Source organism: Otolemur garnettii, unplaced genomic scaffold (assembly GCF_000181295.1).
Source record: "Otolemur garnettii isolate 467f Iridium unplaced genomic scaffold, OtoGar3 scaffold00089, whole genome shotgun sequence".
NCBI classification, from domain to species: Eukaryota; Metazoa; Chordata; class Mammalia; order Primates; family Galagidae; genus Otolemur; species Otolemur garnettii.
Window position 1 is genome coordinate 3,479,603 of NW_003852484.1, and position 23,720 is coordinate 3,503,322.

The 23,720-nt window shown below is 37.2% G+C and overlaps 1 protein-coding gene across 2 annotated transcripts in view; it reads left to right on the forward strand.

The window, feature by feature from the left end:
* The first annotated feature begins 1,793 nt into the window (after nt 1-1,793).
* KPNA1 (karyopherin subunit alpha 1) overlaps nt 1,794-23,720 on the forward strand; it is a 30,124-nt gene continuing 8,197 nt past the window's right edge. Inside the window, exons 1-8 of one of the 2 annotated variants that reach the window (XM_012808434.2) lie at nt 1,794-1,822; nt 3,756-3,878; nt 7,100-7,231; nt 9,159-9,247; nt 10,322-10,421; nt 11,006-11,169; nt 12,608-12,686; nt 21,656-21,781. In XM_012808434.2, coding sequence (XP_012663888.1) covers nt 9,198-9,247; nt 10,322-10,421; nt 11,006-11,169; nt 12,608-12,686; nt 21,656-21,781 — 519 coding nt within the window. In that variant the 5' untranslated portion in view covers nt 1,794-1,822; nt 3,756-3,878; nt 7,100-7,231; nt 9,159-9,197. Of the gene's footprint in view, nt 1,823-3,755; nt 3,940-7,099; nt 7,232-9,158; nt 9,248-10,321; nt 10,422-11,005; nt 11,170-12,607; nt 12,687-21,655; nt 21,782-23,720 lie in introns of those variants that run through there. The other variant, XM_012808436.2, reaches the window with a different exon arrangement.

Here is a 23,720-nt window from a genome sequence, read left to right on the forward strand (position 1 = left end):
TAATCACTGTAGGTGCAAAACTAAATTCTATGAGTATATTGAGAATCCTACAACGTTCTCAAGACAACTTATATTAAAAACAGATAAAGTGAAAACCCATGTATAGAAAAAGAGATAGAAGAAAGTAAACTTTTTTTCTTTCTTTATTTTTTTAGAGACAGTGTTTCACTTTGTCACCCTCAGTAGAGTGCTGTGGTGTCACAGCTCACAGCAGCCTCCAACTCCTGGGCTTAAGTGATTCTCTTGCCTCAGCACTCCCTAGTAGCTGGGACCACAGGGGCCCGCCACAACACTAGCTATTTTTTGTTGTAGTTTGGCCAGGGCCGGTTTCAAACCTGCCAGCACCCTTGGTATATGGGGCAGTGCCCTACCCACTGAGCCACAGGTGCCGCCCCTGAAGAAAGTAAATGTTAATAGTAAAATGCCTTTCAATCCTTCCTATCCTGATTTCTGGGTTTACTAAAATAGTGGCGGCAGTAATTTTAATTTTTAAGAATTCTCCCCGTCCTTCATTTTTATATTAAATCTTCTTTTCTTTGTGAGAACTTTCAGGCTACCATAGTCTTAAAGTGACTAAACTCTTATTTGTTCATCCATCCATCTATCTATCTATCTATCTTGGAGGATAGATTATCTATCTATCTTGGAGGATAGATTTCCAGCATGAAAGAAGATGGTAAACGGAGGGAGGGATATTATGGTGTAATTTTGACGTATCAAATTCTTCCATCAAAATCAAAGGATTCTTTTTTTTTTTCCCCTTTTATTTTATGGGGAAACAGAACCTAACCCTCCTATTGATGAAGTTATCAGCACACCAGGAGTAGTGGCAAGGTTTGTGGAATTCCTCAAACGAAAGGAGAATTGTACACTGCAGGTGGGAACAATTTTCATTTCTTGTCTCATAAAAATTCCTTTGAAAACTTAAATTTTCTGTACAAATTTGTTACTTATTTTTGCCTATACAAAAGGTTAAATTTGTTTATATTGATATTCCTGACAACTATATTGCAAGCTTGTAGCTTTAACACAAAGGCCTATACTCTAGAAATCTTGTTAGTTTTAATCATTTCAAATGTCTTACAATGTTTCATAGGGAAATGTTTGTAGTAGTGGAGCTACTAAAGATAGGAACTATATGTGTGAGCTATATAAAATTTGGTTTTGAGGGAGTTTTAGATTATACTTGTTGGATTTCTTGGCGTGGTATAACGTGGGCTAAATCAGAGACTCACTAATTCCCAAACCTCTCCCAACCCTAAAAAACACTGGCAAAGAGATAACCTTTCAGAAATCTGTGTACTTTTTACTGTCAATTTTTTAGGCTTTTATTACTGTACAATATAGGGATTCCAAGAGGAAACTCTGTAGCCTCTATGTTGGTTAATTTTCACAATGTCAGGTACCACCTGTCAACTGACTGTCATCCTTGGTTGACAGGATCTAATCTATAGAGCCTGAACCCGTTAGAAAGATTCTGCAACTATAATAATTGATGCCAAGTAGTTCACAAAAAATGTGATTATTTTTCCAAATATTTGACAATTACAAGTTAATCATAAAGATCTCGACACACACATCACCACCTTAGTTGTGTGCTTTTGTGTTAGCTGGTGCCATGTAGGGACTGGGGCTTTTTTTATAAATGATAGTCCCTGTCCCCAGGTTCATTACTATCCAAACCATTGTAGATTATTTGTAAAGATTGATAATTTGTCTTGATATTTTCTCTTCTTTTCCCCTCCTCCTCCCCCTTCTTCTTTTACACTCTCTGTTGCAGTGATGAGTTCCTTCCAGAGGGAAACTAAGAAATCCAGAAAAGGTAGAGTACTTCATTGTCCCATCAATTTTTCTTCTCCAGTTTGACATTTACCAATTCCTATGTTCATTTGAATTAAGATTCTGTTTTGCTAGCTGCCTCCTGGATTGTTATTCTGGTCCCCATATAAGGCCAGGAATATCAAACACCTGGAAAAGAATCATGTTCACCCTTGAGAGCAGGGGAGAGAGAGACTTTTCTCAGAATAAAGGAAATCCAGACAACCAACACTGCAGAGAACAGAACCTGAGCCCCTAAGCAACTTGCCAAGAGAGCCAGAGGGACCAAATGAGAAGCCTTACTGCAGTTTATCATTTGCAATGCTTTGTAGGAAGAGGGAGGTAGGGAAAATTATCATTTTGTTCATGCTAAAAAATGTTGTCCTATTGGGAGTGAGGGTAATTGAAAGGTATTGAATTGAATCCTTGTTCTAACAGTTTTTAATATGTGGTTGCAGGGCCCAGCTCCCTAATGCATTAAAGAGAGATGGTTTAACCTTTCAGACTTAAAATGAGAAAAGAGAGAAATGAATCTTTCTGCATCTCTTACATTCCCCTATACTCCCTGAAGAGAACAGAATGTTTTAAGACAGTGCCCTCTTCTGGCTAACGCATGTAAATTCTCCAGTTTTTTTTCTTTATTTAGTACTCAGTAATTCTGTAATTTATATTTTAACATATCCGAAGATGAAAGCCTTCAGAAATCTCCCGTTTGCTCTTATCTAAATCCCCAGATTCCACCCTTGTGAAAACTAATAATTAGACCGAAAGATAGCAAAATGATTCCTCTGGAAGTGACCACCTCCTGATTTTCACCTTAGCTATCTTAAGACTCTGAGAAATAATCCACCTGTTTCTTACCTAAGCATCAGCTTCTCCAGCTTTCTCCTGTGCACACTTAAGCACAGAATGGTGTTCCATCTCCAGTGTGACTAATGGGTAACTTTGTCCACCTGAGAAGCAGGAGGAGCAAGTATATTGAGAGAGACCTTAAAGTCAGGAGACTTTATGCTCTGCCATGTCTGCAGATAGTGAGAAAGACATGCTCTGAAAAGCTTGGAGGATATTCCTTCATCTTCTGGGAAAGCACTAAGACCTGATACCTTCCCCCCAATCTACTTACTAGAAGTATGAATAGTGTGTTTGAATAAGGCTTTTGCCATTTCTCTTCCAAAAACTGAGTCATACTTTATGGTATGAAAAGGAAATAAATAAGAGAAATAATCTCCCTGATAAATCCTATGAATGAACTTAATTTCTTCATTCCATAGATAGAGAACTTTAAATCTTAGTGAAGGGTCTCTTTACTTTCTTTCTGGCTTCCCAAATCAGTGAGTCACCTCAAACCAGGGATACAAAAATGCCTGGGCACTGCCACCAGTGTGGGTACTCAATTGCCCTCACTGTGAGTGAGAATGGGTGGAATCTAGGATTTAGAAGCAAACAGTGTCATTTATGTATGAACATTCTCAAGCTCCATGACATCTAGGTCTCAGATATACTGGAGCCCTTGTCATAAGACTGATCTGGTTTATGGTATATTCTGTGAGTCCATACTGGTATGAATCTTTGAGTTCAGGCTCAGCATCTTTGTGTGCTGAGATATTACATTCCCAACTCTTCTTATTAAAAATTATAAAAATAGCTAGAAATAAGTAAACTGCCTCCTACTTCCAGACATTGGACAGGTTCTCCTCTAAAAGTTGTAAATTTGAATTAAATTGGCTTAGTTTCCCTCTCCTGCCTGTCTTGTTCCCTCTAAGAGCTTAATGTGATAAACTGCAGTAAGCCTCATTCTCCTATGTCTTCTCCCATCTTCATTGACCTCTCTGCCTTTCCTAAAAGGTTGCTCAGATGACTCAGGCACTGTTCTCTGCAGAGTTTGATATCTGGATTTATTTTTCTGATGTGAGCCTTTCTTTTCACTTGCTCTCCAGGTGAGCCTGGCATTTGCTAGGAACCAGAGTGGAACCGGCAAAGTGGCCAGCAACAGAGTCCTGATCCAAATGGAGAAAGGGAACCAGGCGTACCTCAACCTGGAGTGGGAAACTTGATAGGAGGTCAGAAGTACTTCAGCTTTGGATTCTCAATTTCCTTATATAAGGAACTGAGCGCCTGAAGGTAGAGACTGAGAAAGGGGAGAGAGAAAACATCAAACCTTCAGTGTGCAGATTTTAGTTGTAGCCTTATTTAGTAAGTTCTGGACAGTGAAAAATAATAGTGGAATTACAATTTATAAGAAGTTGTAGCTGCATGATAGCTTGTTTCTTTTCTCACATTCTTGGAATATTAAAAATAGAGTAGTTTAAAACAATGAAAAGGAGGGAAAGATTATAGTCATTTTGGCCACCATTTGTTACTTTAGGAGATACCGTTTCTTACATACTTTTTAGTGATAAGCGTAACTCTGGCAATTATTCTTTCGCTAAGATGTACTAATTTCTGATTTTTTATCATCCATGTTCAGGCTGTTATTTCACCTGTTTTTCATTTTCTTAATCATTCATTTTCACTCTATTTGTTTTACCTCTCCATTTTATTTACTTCAGTAGCTTCTGGAACTTTTTCTATGAGATCTTTGGGGTTGAACTCACGAAATAGCATTTTGAATGCTGTCACAAATTAGTATTCTATGTAATTTTTTCTCACTAATAACTCTTGAATTACCATTTCTTATGCATCAAAATCTCACTACAATCTTTTTTCTCTTTGATACAGGTAGATATGTATGCTGATCTTACTTACTCTTCCCAGATAGCTTTTCCTCATAGTTTTTATTTCTTTGACTTGATCTCTGCAGTATTTGATGACTATTTATTGAACTTTAAGCCTACCTTTTGATAGGATGGTTTGCTTCTTTACTCATATCATATATGACTTTGATTTACTAATTAATTTTTTTCTAGTAAGCAAAAGACACAGTATTTTAGATAAACTGGGTTTTACATTTGATAGTATGAATGATCTGGCCCACTATTATTATTATTATTATTATTACTGGCCCGGGGCTGGGTTTGAACCCGCCACTTCCAGCATACGGGGCCTGCGCCTTACTCCTTTGAACCACAGGCACTGCCCAGGCCCACTATTATTTGAAATTTGTTGCCCTACTTACCAAAATTATTGTATTCCAGTGTTACTGGTATTTTTCAGTGAGAAAAACTATGCCTGGTTTTCATAGGATTAGGAGGCTATAAACTAGTACTTCTCTTAACTGGCTATGTAAAGTTACTCGTGTCACTAATCATGATGGATCTTTCCTGATAGTTTTCCTCATTCACAAACTAGAAAAGCCAGAGGTATCTTACTTCTCTGGGTTGTTATGAGGATCTAAGAGTATATGAATAATGCTTTGAAAATACAAAGTACAATACAAATGTAAAGTTTTAATTCAGACAGATTGAAAGAGTTTGAGCATTGCTTTCATAGTAATTTAATTATAGATATGAATGTATAGAGTTTTTATTTCATGATATTCAGGTTTTGAGCTACAAGTCTCCTGAATATTGTTGTAACAAAAAGTTACCAGATGGGATATATTTTCTCTCTCCCTCTCTCTCTCTCTCTCTCTTTTTTTTTTTTTTTTTTTTTTAGAGACAGAGTCTTACTCTGTTGCCCTTGGTAGAGTGCCGTGGTGTCACAGCTCCCAGCAACCTCCAGCTTCTGGGCTTAGGCAATTCTCTTGCCTCAGTCTCCCAAGTAGGTGGGACTACAGGTGCCCACCACAGCACCTGGCTATCTTTTTTTCTTTTTTTGGGACAGAGTCTCACTATGTCACCCTCAGTAGAGTGCTCTGCTGTCACAGCTCACAGCAGCCTCTTGGGCTTAAGCGAGTCTCCTGCCTTAGCCTCCCAAGTAGCTAGAACTATAGGCACCTGCCACAATGCTCAGCTATTTTTTTGTTGTAGTAGTTGGTGTTTGGCAGGCCCAGGCTAGGTTTGAACCCACCAGCCCCCATGTATGTGGCCAGCACCCTAGCTGCTGAGCTATAGGCGCTCAGCCAATATATTCTCACTTTCACTGTGGTACTCTTAGTCTGGGCCTCACTGCCACTGTAATATTAATGTCCAGTGAGGCTGCCAAACCACTTTATCTCACTTTTATAGTTTTCTTTGAACATATCCTTTAATAATTTCTATAATGGGGCAGCGCCTGTGGCTCAGTGGGTAGGCCCCATATACTGAGGGTGGTGGGTTTGACCCAGCCCTGGCCAAACTGCAACAGCAACAACAAAAAATATTTTCTACTGTGAATTTGCTATCATTCACATGACTTTGGACTGTGCTAAATTACATTGTCCATTTCTTCTGTTTTCTTCCATCCCCAACGATTCATGATTCAGTTTTCTTTCTTTCTTTTTTTTTTTTTTAAGAGACAGAGTCTCACTTTGTCACCCTCAGTAGAGTGATGTGGCATCACAGTTCACAGTAACCTCTAGCTCTTGGGCTTAGGTGATTCTCTTGCCTCAGTCTCCAAGTAGCTGGGACTACAGCTGCCCACCACAATGCCCGGCTATTTTTTTGTTGCAGTTTGGCCAGGGCCAAGTTTGAACCCGCCACCCTTGGTTTATGGGGCTGGCACCCCACTCACTGAGCCACAGGCATCACCCAGACGATTTAGTTTTCTATGTGACAGCTGCATTTTAATTGATCAGAAGCTTAGAAGAATCACGAGCATATCTTTTGATGATCTATTACTGATCTCTAAGACACATATAACTGAACTTTTTTAAAATTATATTTTTTATTAGATGACATATGTGGTACGAGGCCAAAAGAAGTACATAGGCCTTCCAGTGAAAAGTTTTTCACATCCTTGTGTCCCAGTTACCCAGACCTCTTCCTATAGGCAAAAAGTATTTACAGTTTCTTAGGACTCCTTCCAGAGATAATCTGTACAATCAGTAAATTAATGCATTATGTTCCCTTTTAACTCTTAGAAAAATAGAGCATGATACCATATAAATGTATATACTTCATGGGTTGTTTTTTTTTCCATTCCATATCATTCATATCAGTGTATGAAATATTTCCTCATTATTTTTATGGGCTCATGTCAACTCTGTCTTGATCTGAAATTTTAAACACCCTTGAATATTCATCTAGGCTGAGGTATTTCTTCTGGGAATCTTCTTTTAGGATTAATAATAGTATTCAAGTAATTGGTTATGTTTGAAGAATAATCTCAGGCTCTTTTGTTTATGTTCAGAAGCCATTATTGTTATAAGTGACCAAACTTTTAAATTCCAACAAGATAATGAAATTTATTTTTATCTTTATAGTTTGAATCAGCTTGGGTACTGACAAATATTGCTTCAGGAAATTCTCTTCAGACCCGGATTGTGATTCAGGCAGGAGCTGTGCCCATCTTCATAGAGTTGCTCACCTCAGAGTTTGAAGATGTCCAGGAACAGGTAAAAAATGAAACAAACAAAAAAAGCAGATGAATGAATTAAGTTTTTTTCTCAGTCACTTTTAGGACATATGTTTTACTACTTGGCTGTGACTAATCCATGGTTTGTCCTACTCAGGGGTGTCCAACCTTTTGACTTCTTTGTGCCACATTAGAAGAACAGTTGCCTTGAGCCACACATTAAATACACAGACACTTAAAAAAACTGATGAGCAAAAAAAAAATCCACACATATTTTTGTGAGATCTGCCACCAGAGATAAGCAAGAAGTTCTCATATAATCCACATATGGTCCACAGGTTGGAGTCCCCTTAGGACTGTAGGCACAATTTCTCCTACAACAGTCTTCCCTTTTTGAACTGGAAATTCATTAAGCCTGATGGGTGTACTTTTTAAAGGCCATATAAGCAGTTACTAATACAGGTTTTTAAAAATAGAAATCTTGAATGTTATTTGAAGTAGCATGTCTTGCTACTTTTATGCAGAAAAGGACAGAAAACATGAATTATTACTACCAACTTTATCAGAAAATCACTGCTAAATGATTTTGAACCACCCACCCACCCACCCCCCACGCTCCCCAGCGCAAGGATGCAGAGCAAAGAGTATGATGTTCTGGCTCGGCCTCTGTAGCTCAGGTGGCTAAGGTGCCAGCCACATACACCAGAGTTCAACCCTGGCCTGCCAAACAACAATGACAATTACAACCAAAAAATAGCCAGGCATTGTGGTGGGCGCCTGTAGTCCCAGCTACGTGGGAAGCTGAAGCAAGAGAATCGCTTAAGCCCAGGAATTGGAGGTTGCTGTGGGCTGTGATGCCATGGCACTCTACCCAGGGTAACAGCTTGAGGCTCTGTCTCAAAAAAAAAGTGTGATTTTCTTTTACAATTTTATTGAGCTATAATTGATGTACAATAAAACTACGTATATTTATAATGCACAATTTGGTAGTTTTGACATACATTGTATACTCATGAAGCCATCATCACAATTAAGATAATTACATCCCTCACCCTTAAAAGTTTAGGAAAGTTATCTGCATTTTGATTGTTCTTAAATTCTCTGCTCACTGTTTTCTCTTGTAAGCAAGCATAAATTTTTTTTTTTTTTTTTTTTTTTGCAGTTTTTGGCCAGGGCTGGGTTTGAACCCACCACCAGGAGTACATGGGGCCAGCACCCTACTCCTTTGAGCCACAGGCGCCACCCAGCATAAAATAAAATTTTTTAAAAATTTCTTACAGCATAATTATGTACATTAATGCAATCATGAGGTACAATAAAATAAATTTTTAATCATATGGGTGAGCCATCTGAATCTCTGTTGTATATCAACGGCTGTGTGAAATGTTACTTGGTGGTGAGGATGTCATCCCCTAAGATAAAGAATATAAGATTTGGTTCTTCTCATTAATAAACTTAGCACTGTGAATGTTTACATTTCTTTCTGTTTATTGTATACTTTTTTTTTTTTTTTTTTTTGGAGACAGTCTCACTTTATCGCCCTCAGTACAGTGCTATGACGTCACAGCTCACAGCACTCTCCAACTCCTGGGCTTAGGCAATTCTCTTCTCTTGCCTCAGCCTCCTGCGTAGCTGGGACTACAGGCGCCTGCCACAATGCCTGGCTGTTTTTTGTTGCAGTTTGGCCGGGGCCAGGTTCGAACCTGCCACCCTTGGTATATGGGGCTGGCGCCCTACCTTTTGAGCCACACGGGTGCCACCTTATTGTACACTTTATAATTTTTCTTCTACTTCATTTGACTCCTTGATGAGTGATATTCAGGGTATTAATCATTACTTTTTTTGTAGATAATATGTTAATTATTACTGTTTTATAAAATGTTATTGTGATATGCTAGCATCTTTTCTGAAAGAATTATGAGTGAATTAAACTATGTAACTGTCATTAATGAATAATTCCTTCACAGGCAGTCTGGGCTCTTGGCAACATTGCTGGAGATAGTACCATGTGCAGGGACTATGTCTTAGACTGCAATATCCTCCCCCCTCTTTTACAGTAAGTTTCTTCTTTTTGTTTGTTTGTTTTTTAAATAGTAAGTAATACAAACATGGGAGATTCATAAGAAAGCAGTGCCTCAATGGAAATCATTTTGAATTTCCTGGTGTTATTTTTCATTTTAAATACTTTTTTAATTTTTCAGATCATTTCTTTAAGCATTATATCTTATTTCAGTGCCTAAATTCTGAATTATTTATATTAGAATAAAGTTTTATTAAAAAAACTATTTGATGACATCTGTTTATCAAAAGCATTATTTAGTATTTATTTTATGCCATCAGAAAATTCGTGTCTTTTTTTTTATTTTTTTTTTATTAGATCATAATTGTGTACATTCATTCTCTCATAGGATACAGCGTGTTACTTCTATATGCAGTTTGGAAAACTCTCATCCAGGTGGCCAACATAGCCATCGTATCTTTCTCATAATTGTTATGCTAAGACATTTATATTCAACCTTTAGAGAAATTCACCTGTACCCAAATAGAATAAACTATAGGCATGATCCCCACAATATCATTCTCTTCACCCATCCTCCCCCTCCCCTCCCTCCTCCTCTCCCCCCTCTTCTTTCCCCGTAGTCTAGGGTTCCATTTGGATTGTAGCTTTCCTAAGATAGCTAACAATTAGTTTCATAATAGTGTTGAGTACATTGGATACCTTTTCTTCCATTCTTGAAACACTTTGCTAAGGAGGACATTTTCCAGCTCCATCCATGTTAATATGAAGGAGGCAAGGTCTCCATCTTTCTTTGTGGCTGTATAGTATTCCTTGGTGTACATATACCACAATTTATTGATCCATTCATAGGTCGATGGGCACTTGGGCTTCTTCCATGACCTAGCGATTGTGAATTGGGCTGCAATGAACATTCTGGTACAGATATCTGTATTATAGCATGATTTATGATCTTCTTGGTATATACCTAACAGAGGAATTACAGGATCAAATGATAGATCTATATTTAGATCTCTGAGTGTTCTCCATATGGTTTTCCAAAAGGGACGTATTAGTTTGCATTGAGAATTCATGTCTTTTAAGTGATTTACCTTCGTACCATCATCCTTGTAGGTTATTTTCAAAGCAAAACCGCCTGACAATGACCCGGAATGCAGTATGGGCTTTGTCTAATCTCTGTAGAGGGAAAAGTCCACCTCCAGAATTTGCAAAGGTAAGGACTATGCTTGTGGGGAATTGGCAGAAAAGAAGTGCAGTTAAAAGAGTATAGTGGCCAATGTTGAGGATAATTTTTAAAAACATGTAAAGAGTTAGAATTGTATCTGTTCCTAGAGAAAAGATAGAATTGTATCTTTATTTGTAGTTATTCTTGTTGTAATTTGGAATCGTTTATCAATGCTTGTAAAGGCTTCACATTCATCTTAAAAATCTTAGCATTTTTTTGTTCATGACAAAGTATCTAAAATACAGAAGATTTCCTAGCTTTGGCATTTGTGAAAGTTCCTTTACATCTTTGGTCTACAAAGAATGTGTTGTGACAAGGATTCTCACTTCAAGAATTGATGTATATAAAACTTCGCTCCTGAAATTATATTTTTTGGACTCTGACCACCTTATTAAATTATTTTTAAAACACTGACAATAGTTCCCAAAGATGGAAATGTCATTTGGTACTTTTTCTCTAAAAGTATAAATCACCCTAGAAGTCACTAAGTATATGCCTGCACCTTCTTTAGTATCTCACCACTTTTGACTTGTATTCTATTATAATTTCATAATACTATCTTTCTTTTACAGGTTTCTCCCTGTCTGAATGTCCTGTCCTGGTTGCTGTTTGTCAGTGACACTGATGTACTGGCTGATGCCTGCTGGGCCCTCTCCTATCTATCAGATGGACCCAATGATAAAATTCAAGCTGTCATTGATGCAGGAGTATGTAGGAGACTTGTGGAGCTGCTGATGTAAGATATTTTTAACAAAGCGTGTCTACTCTTTTATCTCTCATGTTAGTTCTCTGGGTGCTAAAACTTAGATAATAGTTGCTTGTACATTATATTGACTTGTGCTTTGTGGTACTGTCTTTTGTTATTTATGTTGATATCATATCTTTTTGTTCTGTTTCTTTGAGGAGTATAAAGAACCTTTCTTCTGCTGTTAGCAGTCTTTCAGCAGAAACATTTGGAAAATTCTGATGTATATAGTCCCAGGTTCATTGAATGATGTGAGATCAACCACTGGACTTAAAAAGGCATTTTGTCCCTAGTCATTCCTTATCTGTCTGCCTCATTTAGAGCTTGCTTTGAATTGTGTCAGACATCGAATATTTACTTTTATCTCTTTGCAATGCCTTTGATGATTGAGTGAGTGGAAGATTTACTCTTGGCATAAATATTGAGCCTGTTATTAATCAAAATTTAAGTTAATTCTACAGAAGAAAAAAGCAGAATGATATCATAATGGGGCAATAGCCCAGTTACCAGCAACATGAAATTTAAATGAAGTACAAATTAGATGCTAGAAGACATTATCCCAAATGTGACTTGTGGAATGGATTAGATAGGTATAATTTACTGAATATCTGACATCATAGATGGCCAGAGACTGGATGTAGGTCGGTAGTGTAGTGCTGTTGTGATGCTGTAGGAGTCAGAAGATCATTCAACATCAGGAAAGAAGTAGTCTTTTGCATTCTTTAGTCACTAGACCAGTGGTTCACAACCTGTGGGTCACGACCCACAGAAGCTGTATTAAAGGGCCACGGCATTAGGAAGGTTGAGAACCACTGCACTAGACTATTGTATATTTCAGTCAATTCTTTTTAGTCGTCAAGTCTTAAATGCGAAGGAACTGGCGTATGTTTGAGAAGAATGATGGATCTCACTAAATGGAAGAGAAAGAATAGGACCTTTAAGGAAAATTTAAGGTTGTTGATTTATTTAGCCTGAATCAGGACTTAGTATTTGTAGTGAAATATATAAAAAAGGCTTTGTGGAAGGTTTTATTTATTGAACTTAAAAGTATTACTTAAACGTTATCTATTTGCTTTCCGTTGTCTCAGCAACTGTGGAAGACCCAGTAAAGAGGAAACGAAACCTGTATTACAGAATGAGAGGGAAAAATTGGAATCTGAATGATGGAATTACTGGGAAAGATTACTAGGAAATATTTGTAGGTTTCTTTTTTTCCCCTCTTTTTTTCATAAATACTAAATAAGGGGAAAGACGGGGTATTCTAGGGGATACCAAATATTGTGTCGTCGTGATAGGTTTCTCTTAATAACCACCATAGGTACTTTACTACTCTAAAATTCTACCCCATCATTTCTTTTGGATTTTGGCTGTAAGGAAAAGAGACTAAGGATAAAATTGTTGCCTCTAACATTTCTTTTTATGGTTGCAGGCATAATGATTATAAAGTGGTTTCTCCTGCTTTGCGTGCTGTGGGAAACATTGTCACAGGGGATGATATTCAGACACAGGTATGAATAAGTGGTAACTGTTTTTGCTTCCTTGAGGACAGTTCATTTAGCTGCATGATCATGTTTCTGTGACAGTTGTTGTTTAGCTCCATATTATTCCAGGAAGTTGATAATTTGTTTCATTGCTGTTTAAAAATGTTGGCTTATGGCTCAGTGGCCAAGGCACCAGCCACATACACTAGAGCTGGGGGGCTTCAAACCCAGTCTTGGCCTGCCGAACAACAGTGACAACTAGTGGTGGGTGCCTGTAAGTCCCAGCTACTTAGGAGGCTGAGGCAAGAGAATTGCTTAAACCCAAGAGTTTGAGGTTGCTGCGAGCTGTGACACTACGGCACTCTACTGAGGGTGACATAGTAAGACTCTGTCTCACAAAAAAAAAAAAAAATGTTGGCTTAGGCATTTATTCTCAGTACCTTCAGTTATCTCTGACTTGACTGACTGTTGCCATTAGGGTCTCACGGAAAAGCTATGTCTTGAAGATTAAGCATGCTTATTGAAATTGTATTTTAAATAAAGGTGACCATTTGCTCACTCAGGCAAAATGGCGAGCTTTATTTACTGTTGGTTTATATAGTCAATTTTGTACATGCGCACTATACATCAATGGCCTCATTAATATTTATTACAATCCCTCTGTACATGCGCATTGAACACCAATGACTTCATTAATCCATTTGACCATCTTGTGACTACCTCGTGAGTAACTCCTCCCAATAATCTGATAATCCACCCAACATACATCTTTTAGCATAACCTTTTCAACATAACCCAGTTTAATATAACTTAATGGAGAACATGTTGTTAGCCATTACTTCTTTTATTCTCATCTGATGAAGCCTGAGTCTATGGAGGAAAAGAGACCATTTGAAAATCTGTCCTACTGACCTGGCCATTTGGAGGCAGTTACTTTGATCTTTAAAACAAGGCATAATTAAGAAACTTTCAGGGCATACAGAAATTTGTATGCAAACCTCCACTCCCATGTGGGCCTTAAGTCAGAGGGTTTTTACACCCTCAACTAACCCAGCCATATGGGATTCTGCCTCAGTTCCTCACAAGTATGCCTGCACAAAGTCTTTTCACTGCTCTCTCTCAAACAGCTCTTTTGGCCAGAGGTATATAGGCCTTTTGCCGGTACTTGACCTATTCCTTGCAGTAGTTTTGGATTCTCCTGTAATAGTGACTTTTTCTTTTGGTAAGGCAGATTTGTTCCCCTGTTATTTGGCAGAGTTCTTGTGAGCATCAGAAGCCTCTAGTAGCATCTTTTCTCTGTCTCTATCATCTTAATATCACCATCTGATAGCTTCTTCCTTTTGTATATGGCAAGTCTCCAATGTGAGGATGATCCTTCCTTCTTAGTCCCTCATGTCACTCCCTACTCCACTCAACTTCTATATCAAGGCACGTTCACAGTGCATTGTTCTAGCCATTTTTCTTCTTGATGTCTCAGATGTGTTGATGACATCTTTGTCTTCCTAAGCTTTTATGATGTTGAAATATTTTGGTTCTTCTCCCTCATTGACTATTTATTTCTCCTAGCAAACTTTTTCTATTTCTGTTCCTTCTCATTTGTGGACATCCTCTAGGAGGCAGACCTTCAACCTCATTCATAGATCTTAGTTCTAACTTCCAACTATATTGCCCTTGTGTGCATAGATTGAGAACTTGGAGTTAGGTTTTAGCCTTAGCTCACTCTTAACCAACTTGACTTTCAGCAGAACACTGAATATCTTCACTTCTTTGATCATTAAAATTAAGATTGGGTTTGTTCTCTGAGATATCTTCCAACTCTAATTTATTTACTTTGAATTTATCTATACACAGGGGAACTCATTTCCCTTTGTATAATCTGAACTTATATTCCCTACCTCCAAATGGCACCAACAGTTGCCCAAGCCATAAACCTGGACACCAGCTTGATCCTTCCCTCTCTTCCACCTCTGTCATCAGTCACTAAGTCTTGTTCCTCCATCCCTGTTCATCTGTTGCAGTGCTTAGTTCAGACATTTCAGATAAAATAGAGGGAAAGAATATATAAGTTTGATTATATTTGCATAAAATTTCTTTGGAAGATTACCCAGGAAGTGATAACATTGGTGGTTTCTGAGGATGACTGGGGTATAGGAATAAGAAGGAGGCTATAAACTGTATAGTTCTTTATTCCTTCTGAATTTTTAAGCCATATCAGTGTATTTGCTTTACAAAAACAAAATTTCTCTCCCATGCTCTATCCACTTGACATGTTTGTTCCTTTAATTAGCTATGATCACTCTCCACTCTGATCATTTAACACTTTGTCCTCTCCTGATATAACATATACCTAAATCCTCCGCTCCTCCTCTGACCACCACCTTCACATATATCCACATTGTCACACTAATGTTCTCTCATTCTTTAGGTCTTGGTATAAAATTACTTCTCTGAGAAGCCTTTTTTGACCCCAGACCCTTAAGTTAGGTGCTGCATCTTTTATTTCATCCATCAGAGCACTAATCACACTGTATTGTAACTGTCTAATCATTAGATTGTACGGTTCTACAGGTGGACTTTGTCAATTTTGATCCTTTCTGTGCCTCTACAATCTATTAGTTCCTGGAACAATATATAGGTTATCAATATTTATTGATGGAATGAAGTTCCTCATCTATACATCTAATTCTGACCTATCTCAAGTTCCATTCCTATAATATAATATAGGCTATCTCTAATAGCCTATTATATTTCTGCTTTACATCTTACATTTTTTTCAGCGTATCTACTTCCCCCAACAAAGCAAGTTCAAGGCTTTTTTTTTTTTTTTGGTAGACACAGAGTCTCACTTTGTCGCCCTAGGTAAAGTGCGATGGCATCACAGCTCATGGCAACCTCCAACTCTTGGGCTTAGGTGATTCTCTTGCCTCAGCCTCCCAAGTAGCTGCGACTACAGGCGCCCACCACAATGCCTGGCTATTTTTTTGTTACAGTTTGACTGGGGCCAGATTTGAACCCGCCACCCTCAGTATATGGGGCTGGCGCCCTATCCACTGAGCCACAGGTGCTGCCCTCAAGTCTTTAACCATTTACATTTCTTTATTTCTTTTTCATTTAATTAAAAAAAAAAAGACGCTTGCACTTGAATGTTTATAGCAGCACAATTCATAATTGCAAAGATGGGAAACAACCCAAGTGCCTATTGACACATAAGTGGATTAATAGAATGTGGTATATTACTATTCATTCATTAAAAAACAGTGATCTAGTATCTTTTGTAACAACCTAGGTAGAACTAGAGACCATTCTTCTAAGTATCGCAATAATAAATAAATACCACATGTACTCAGTACTAAATTGGAGTTAGTTGATTAATACTTATGTGCACATATAGAAGTAAAACTCAACAGCAATCAAATAGGTGGGAGGAGGAAGGAGGAGTTGGGTAAATTCACACCTAACTGGAGCAATACACATACTTGGGGTGAAGAGCATACTTACGACTTTGACTGAAAATGACAAAAGTATTCTATAACTAAAATGTGTGTGCCCCTATAATCTGAATTTTTTTTTAAATTAGAAAATATTTTATTAAGTCATGTTATATAAAAGGAAAAATACCAAATTAAACATACATACCCATTGTAACTATGATAGAACCATATATAGATAAAGCTAGGAAAAGGACAGATATACAAATGTTTCTAATTAAGATCAGCAGACTTACAGTGAATTATCCTGTAAAGTTGAAACATATTTTTAAAACTTCAGTAGTGCTATAAAGAGATTTTCTTCACCAGGCATTGAATTGACTTACAGAAAAATAATTATTTTCTGCCTTCCTATCCTGGACAGATGACAGCGTTTCCATTTAGGAATGTGAACTTTAATGAACCTGTATTTTGATAAAAAGATAAAAGACCACAAGCGAATGTGGATGTGACAAAGTAGTTCACATCCCTCCAGGGTAATGTTCCTACTGGGACTATGGCAAAAAAGAATGTTTCCTACTTAGTGAGCAGAAAGGAGCTGTGAGGTCCTAGCCACTGCCAGAAAGTAATATCAGAAGTAGGACTAGAGAGGGCAGAACTGTGCCCCCCCCCCAACAGATATATCGTTTGAACTTCCAAAGGTCACCATACATAGGAACATTAACAGACTCATATTATATATTTTATATATGATAAAATTATTTTTTTAAAAAAATTTTTAACTTAATTTTTATTAAATAATAACTGCATACATTTATGGGGTACAATGTGATGATTTAATGTACAATGTGGAATGCTTAAACTGATTAACATAACCATCACCTCATTTACTTATTTTTTATGGTAAGACATTCATAATATACTTTTAGTTGTTTTGAAATACACCTTTTGCATTGTGCACATTAGGTGAGATCCCACCAATACCCGCCCTCCACCATCTCCCCTCCTCAACCCCTCCCTTCTCCCTTCCTTCTTTCTGGACTATATTTGTGTTTTATCATTCGTATGCAACGTGTAAGTGATTATATATTGGTTTCATAATAGTATTGAGTACATTGGATACTTTTTCCCCCATTCTTGAGATACTTTACTAAGAAGAATATGTTCAGCTCCATCCAGGTAAATATAAAGGATACCAGGTCTCCATCTTTTTGATGGATGCATAGTATTCCAGGGTATACATATACCACAATTTGTTAATCCATTCATGGGTTAGTGGGCATTTGGGCTGCTTCCGTGAGTTGGCAGTTATGAATTTGGCTGCAACAAAAATTCTGGTGCAAATGTTTTTGTTGTAAAATGATTTTTGTTCATCTGGGTAGATACCTAGTAATGGAATTGTAGGATCAAACAGTAAGTCAACTTTTAGTTCCTTGAGAATTCTCCATACTTCTTTCCAAGAAGGCTGTATTAGTTTGCAATTGCATCAGCAATGTAGAAGCGTTGCCTTCTCCATATCCACACCAGCATCTGCAGTTTTGGGATTTTGTCAAGAGAGCTCATCTTACTGGAGTTAGTTGATATTTCAGAGTGGTTTTGATTTGCATTTCTCTGATGATTAAAGATGGTGAGCATTTTTTCACAACAGGTGTTTGTAGGCCATGTACCTGTTATCTTCAGAGAGGTTTCTGTTCAAGTCTCTTGACCACAAAGAAATGGGGTTGTTCGTTCTTTTCCTATTAATTAATTTGAATTCTCTATAGGTTCTAGTTATCAGACCTTTGTCAGAATCATAACCTGCAAAAATCTTCTCCCATTCCGAAGGGCTGTCTGCTTTACTTGCAGTGCCCTTAGTTGTGCAAATGCTTTTTAGTTTGATCAGATCCCAGTAATATATTTTTGGTGTTTCTTCAATTGCGGCGGAGGCGGGGGGGCTTCCTCATAAAATATTTTCCCAGGCCAATATCTTTAAGTGTTTTCCCTGCACTCTCTTCTAGTGTTTTTGGGTTTTTTTGAGTTTTTTTGTTCTTCCAGAGACAGAGCCTCAAGCTGTCACCCTGGGTAGAGTACCATGGCATCACAGCTCACAGCAACTTCCAACTCCTGGGCTCAAGTGATTCTCCTGCCTCCACCTCCCAAATAGCTGGGACTACAGGCACCTGCCACAACACCCAGCTATTTTTTGGCTGCTGCTGTCATTGTTGTTTGGCGGGCCCAGCCTGGATTCGATCCCACCAGCTCAGGTGTATGTGGCTGATGCCTTAGCCACTTGTGCCACAGGCGCCACGCCTCTTCTAGTGTTTTTATAGTTTCATGTCTTAAGTTTAAATCTTTTATGCAGTTAGAATCAATTTTTGTTAGTGGTAAAAGGTGAGGGTCCGGTTTTAGTTTTCTACAGGTTAGCCAAGTTTCTCCCAGCACCATTTGTTAAATAGGGAATCTTTTCCCCAATGTATGTTTTTGTTAGGCTTAAGATCAAATGACGATATGTGCTTAGGTTCATCTCTAGGTTCTCTATTCTGTTCCATATATCTACATCTCTATTTTTGTGCCAGATCAAAACTATGCTGTTTTGATCACTGTAGATTTATAGTATAATCTGAAGTCTGGTAACATGATGCCTCCTGATTTGTTTTTATTTCTAAGTAATGTACTGGCTATTCGAGGTTTTTTCTGATTCCATATAAAATGAAGTACAATTTTTTCAAGTTCTTTAAAGTATGACATTGGTGCTTTGATAGGGATTGTGTTAAATCTGTAGATTGCTTTGGGTAGTATGGACATAACAGTGTTGATTCTTCAGAGTCACAAGCATGATATGTTTTTCCATTTGTTAACATCTTCAGCTATTACTTTTCTCAGGGTTTCATAGGTCTCATTATAGACAAGTTCAAGGCTTGATTTTTCCTAGTCTAAATAATGGCATAACTATTCTCCTCTTCACTCCCACTTGAAATTTTGCTGTTATAATTGGCATCTCTTCTCTTAGACTTTGTGTAGCAAATCATCAGAGCTTGTATCTTAATGGCACTTGATCCATGTCCAGTTACCTTATTTTGTTCCCTATCTTCTCACACACAGATTGTTGCTGTATCCACCTGATCTATTCTTCTACTCTGTTAAGCAGTTACCACCTCTCTTAATGTATTCCTCTTTAAAAACAGCTTAATCTTCCTAAAATAATGTTCACATTATTTATTTTTCTCTTAGGAACAAGAAACTTTTTTAGTGCCTGTGAGATGAAGGGCCTTGGAAGGCTCTAAGTAATTTCTACCTTAAGATTCTGTCTCATTCTTTCTTCTAATGTATTAATTTTGGGGATATAGATCTCTTCTTTTTTTTTTTTTTTTTTTTGAGACGGAGCCTCAAGCTATCCCCCTGGGTAGAGTGCCATGGCATCATGCTCACAGCAACCTCCAACTCCTGGGCTCAAGCGAGTCTCCTGCCTCAGCCTCCCAAGTAGCTGGGACTACAGGCACCCACCACGACGCCCGGCCATTTTTTGGTTGCAGCCATCATTGTTGTTTGGCGGGCCCGGGCTGGGGATTCGAACCTGCCACCTTAGGTGTATGTGGCTGGCGCCTTAGCCGCTTGAGCCACAGGCGCCGAGCCAGATCTCTTCTTTAGTAGCCACTCTGTGTTTCAAGGGTGTCCTCCATAAAGTTTTTTCTTGACTATTCTTTGAGTGTTCTCTTTAATTTTTGACATGTTTATTTTTCAGACAACTACTTGTGGAATTTAAAAAATTGCTTTGTAACATCTCTTATACTATTCCTTATCTTTTCTTCTTTTGGGGTTTAGCTCTGAATATTAAAATAATATTTTTTATTTTAGAAAATTTTATCAAATACAGGAAAATGTGAAGAATGTAAAAGTTAACTCAGAACACATTATCTAGAAATATTATCAATATTGTGTGGCACCTATGGCTCAGTGGGTAAGGTGCTGGCCCCATATACTGAGGGTGGTGGATTCGAACCCAGCCCCAGCCAAACTGCAACAAAAAAATAGCCGGGTGTTCTGGCGGGTGCCTGTGGTTCCAGCTACTCTGGAGGCTGAGGCAGGAGAAGCGCCTAAGCGCAGGAGTTGGAGGTTGCTGTGAGGGTGATAAAATGAGACTCTGTCTCTAAAAAAACAAAAAAAAAACAAAAAAAGAAAGAAATATTATCAATATTAACAATTTACTGTATTTTCTTGTTCACATATATTTTATCTAACATTTATTGTTATGTCTTGATGCGTATGATCAAATTGTTTTTAGAAAGATCATACCTGTTTTACTGCAGGTTTTATTTTTTGAGCTGTATATAATAACCAAAAATGGCTTCGTTTCAATTTGCATTTCTTTCAATTACTTGTGAGGTACTTTCTATTAAAATATTAGTTTTGTTGGGCGGCACCTATGGCTCAAGCAGTAGGGTGCCAGCCCCATATGCCAAAGGTGGCAGGTTCAAAGCCAGCCCCGGCCAAAAATATATATATATTCGTTTCTCTTTTCAATTGACAAAATAAAGGTAGGATTCCACTTATTTGCTGTAAATAATTTTTTATATTGTATAGTATGCATTTTAAATTTCTTAATGATTTTTGATAGGAAAAATGATTTGGTGAATTTTTTTTCTTTTTTTACTTCATAATTTTAAAAATACTTGGTTACTAATTTATTTTGATAACTGTTAGGATTAAGAATTGATTTTGAGAGCGGCGCCTGTGGCTCAAAGGAGTAGGGCCCTGGCCCCATATGCCAGAAGTGGCAGGTTCAAACCCAGCCCTGGCCAAAAACTGGAAAAAAAAAAAAAAAGAATTGATTTTGAAAAAATGATTTTCAACTATTTAGCCTCTTACTCTGTTAAATAAAACCACCAGTCATTGGAGGAAAGAAAGGATTAACTTTTATTACATACTTAATTCTTCCTAAACATCTATATTTGTTTCTGAACTAGATATCTATTCTGTTTTTCAGTGATTGATTGAGTTTTGAGCCTGCTACATAGTATTTTAATCATTGAAACGTTGTGATTTTGGTTTCTGTTAGAATATCCTTCACCTTTGTAAGCTATTTAATGTAGGTGGGGTCATATCTTTTTTATCTTTGTATCCTATAAAGCACCTGATAGACTTCAAACTACTTTGTTAGTAAGTATGTATTAATTCATTGACTACCAGTGGTAAAGAATTATCAGAAGATTTAAAAACTGGAAGACAACTTCTGATCTTTCTGACTACTCGATATATTTACCCATTAAGAGGAGTTACTCTATAGGGATAGGAAGGTGAATGAGTAATCCTTTTTAAATTACTAATACAAATGTTGTTGTGTCTTATTAAGTGTGGTTTTAGCAGTTGTGATTGTATACAATGAAACTGCTTTGGTAATCTTAGAAACTAATTCTTATTAGCAGTGAATACTTCTTTTTAACCTATATAATAAAATTACTTATTTCCAAAGTTTCAAGGGGAGATACTGTTATTTTTTTGCCTATGTTTTTCCTAAAATGAATTATTGAGTTAAAGATTTATTTGGAACAACACATGTAAAAATGTCAAATGTCAAACTTTTTCTTTTAGGTAATTTTGAATTGTTCAGCTCTACAGAGTTTATTGCATTTGCTGAGTAGCCCAAAGGAATCTATCAAAAAGGAAGCATGTTGGACAATATCTAATATAACAGCTGGAAATAGGGCACAGATCCAGGTAATCTCAGGGGACCTACCTTTCTTTTAAGTAGTAACCCTTAAAATATGTGTTATTTTCATTTTTGCTATGAAGAGCAATAACTTCCAAGATTGTTGTCATATCTTGTAGTCTGATTCTTTATCCTAGCTTATAGGTTTTAGTCTTTTGAAATTTACACGTGGGTCTTGGTTTTCTCCATAGCCTTTATTATTTGCCAAGTTTCAAGAAATAGTCTTGTATTTCCAAAATGTTGTGATGAACTTCATGCTAAATATGATTAGATTAGCTTTACTCTCAGCGAGTAAAATATTCATTGTCCATCCAGTGGACCCATGAAGTAGATTGCTTTAGTTTTTCATGAATGTTTGGATATCTTTTTCTTTTAATGGTTATCTGCCCTTTACTTTTGCCTTTCTATCAATAAGAGAGTAATTCAAGTGGAAAATAAACAGTAGACCAACAGGTTTATCATGAGCCGTGGTCAAGGCTAAATAAGGGATAAGTAAAAATAGAACACAGACTCAGGGGACTTGGAGATGAGTGGAAACATCATCATACCACAATGAACATATACATTGAAGCTTTGCATTGTATCCCATAAATATATATAGTTAGTATTTGTTAATAAAAATATTAAAAAGAAAGATGAAACTATCTTAAAGAAATAAAATGATTTACTTAAGGACACCTCTAGGAAATGACAGGAGCAGGATTAGGTGTCTTTCTACTAAACTTTGCTGATTCCTACACTGGTATAATAGAAGGAATTCTTGGCCCAGAAAGCATAGTTAATTGCTTCTAGAATGCTGAATTAGGGACTGAGATTGATAGCTATACCAATTTGTAGCATGTGTACTAGATGATTTCATCTATAGTTGATTTCCTATAGCCACCAGGATTTTATGCAGAAATTCTCAGTTTCTTTCTTTTTTCTTTTTATTTGAGATAAACGTGAGGGTACAATTAGCTTACAATATTTGCCTTTATTAGGTAGAGTCCCTTTTGTAGTTGTATCCTGTACCCAAGAGGTGTGCCCATACACCCTTACATTGTGCATTGTGCCCATTAAGTGAGAGCACACCCATGCTTCTCTCCTCCTCTCTCCCCCTACTTGGATTGAGTTTTTCTCTTACAGGGGCATGTATTAGATCTTCTACTGGCTTCATACTAGTATCGACACATTGGATACTTGCTTTTCTATTCTTGTGGTGTTTTATGAAGAAGAATGTGGTTCAGCTCCACTAAGGTTAATGCAAAAGATAAAAGACCCCATCTTTTTAATGACTGAATAGTATTCCATGGTGTACATATACCATAGTTTATTAATTGATTCCTGGATTGGTGAGCATTTAGGTTGTTTCCACATCCTGGTGATTGTAAATTGAGCTACAATAAACAATGCACATGTCCTTATTAATAAAATGATTTTTTCTTCTGGGTAGATGCCTAGTAATGAGATTATTGGATCAAATGGAAGATCTATTTGTGCGTAGTGCACATGTCCTTATTAATTAAATGATTTTTTCTTCTGGGTAGATGCCTAGTAATGAGATTATTGGATCAAATGGAAGATCTATTTGTGCCTAGTGCACATGTCCTTTTTAATTAAATGATTTTTTCTTCTGGGTAGATGCCTAGTAATAAGATTATTGGATCAAATGGAAGGTCTATTTTGAGTTCTTTGAGGAGTCTCCATGTTTCTTTCCAAGAAGGCTGCATTAGTTTGCAGTCCCAAGAAATTCTCAGTTTCTTGATGCAGAAAATGATACGAACCCATTTAAGGTTCTTGAGCTAAAGAGAAACATGAAGATAGTAATTTTTTGGAAGACAATTTTAGTGTTAATATGTGAGCTGAATTAAGTAAAAGTATTTCATCCAACTGTATGGCTGTTAATCTGGTTGAGAGTTGGTGGCTTTGGAATAGGATGGCTGCAGTGCTAAGGGAAAGTAAAAGATG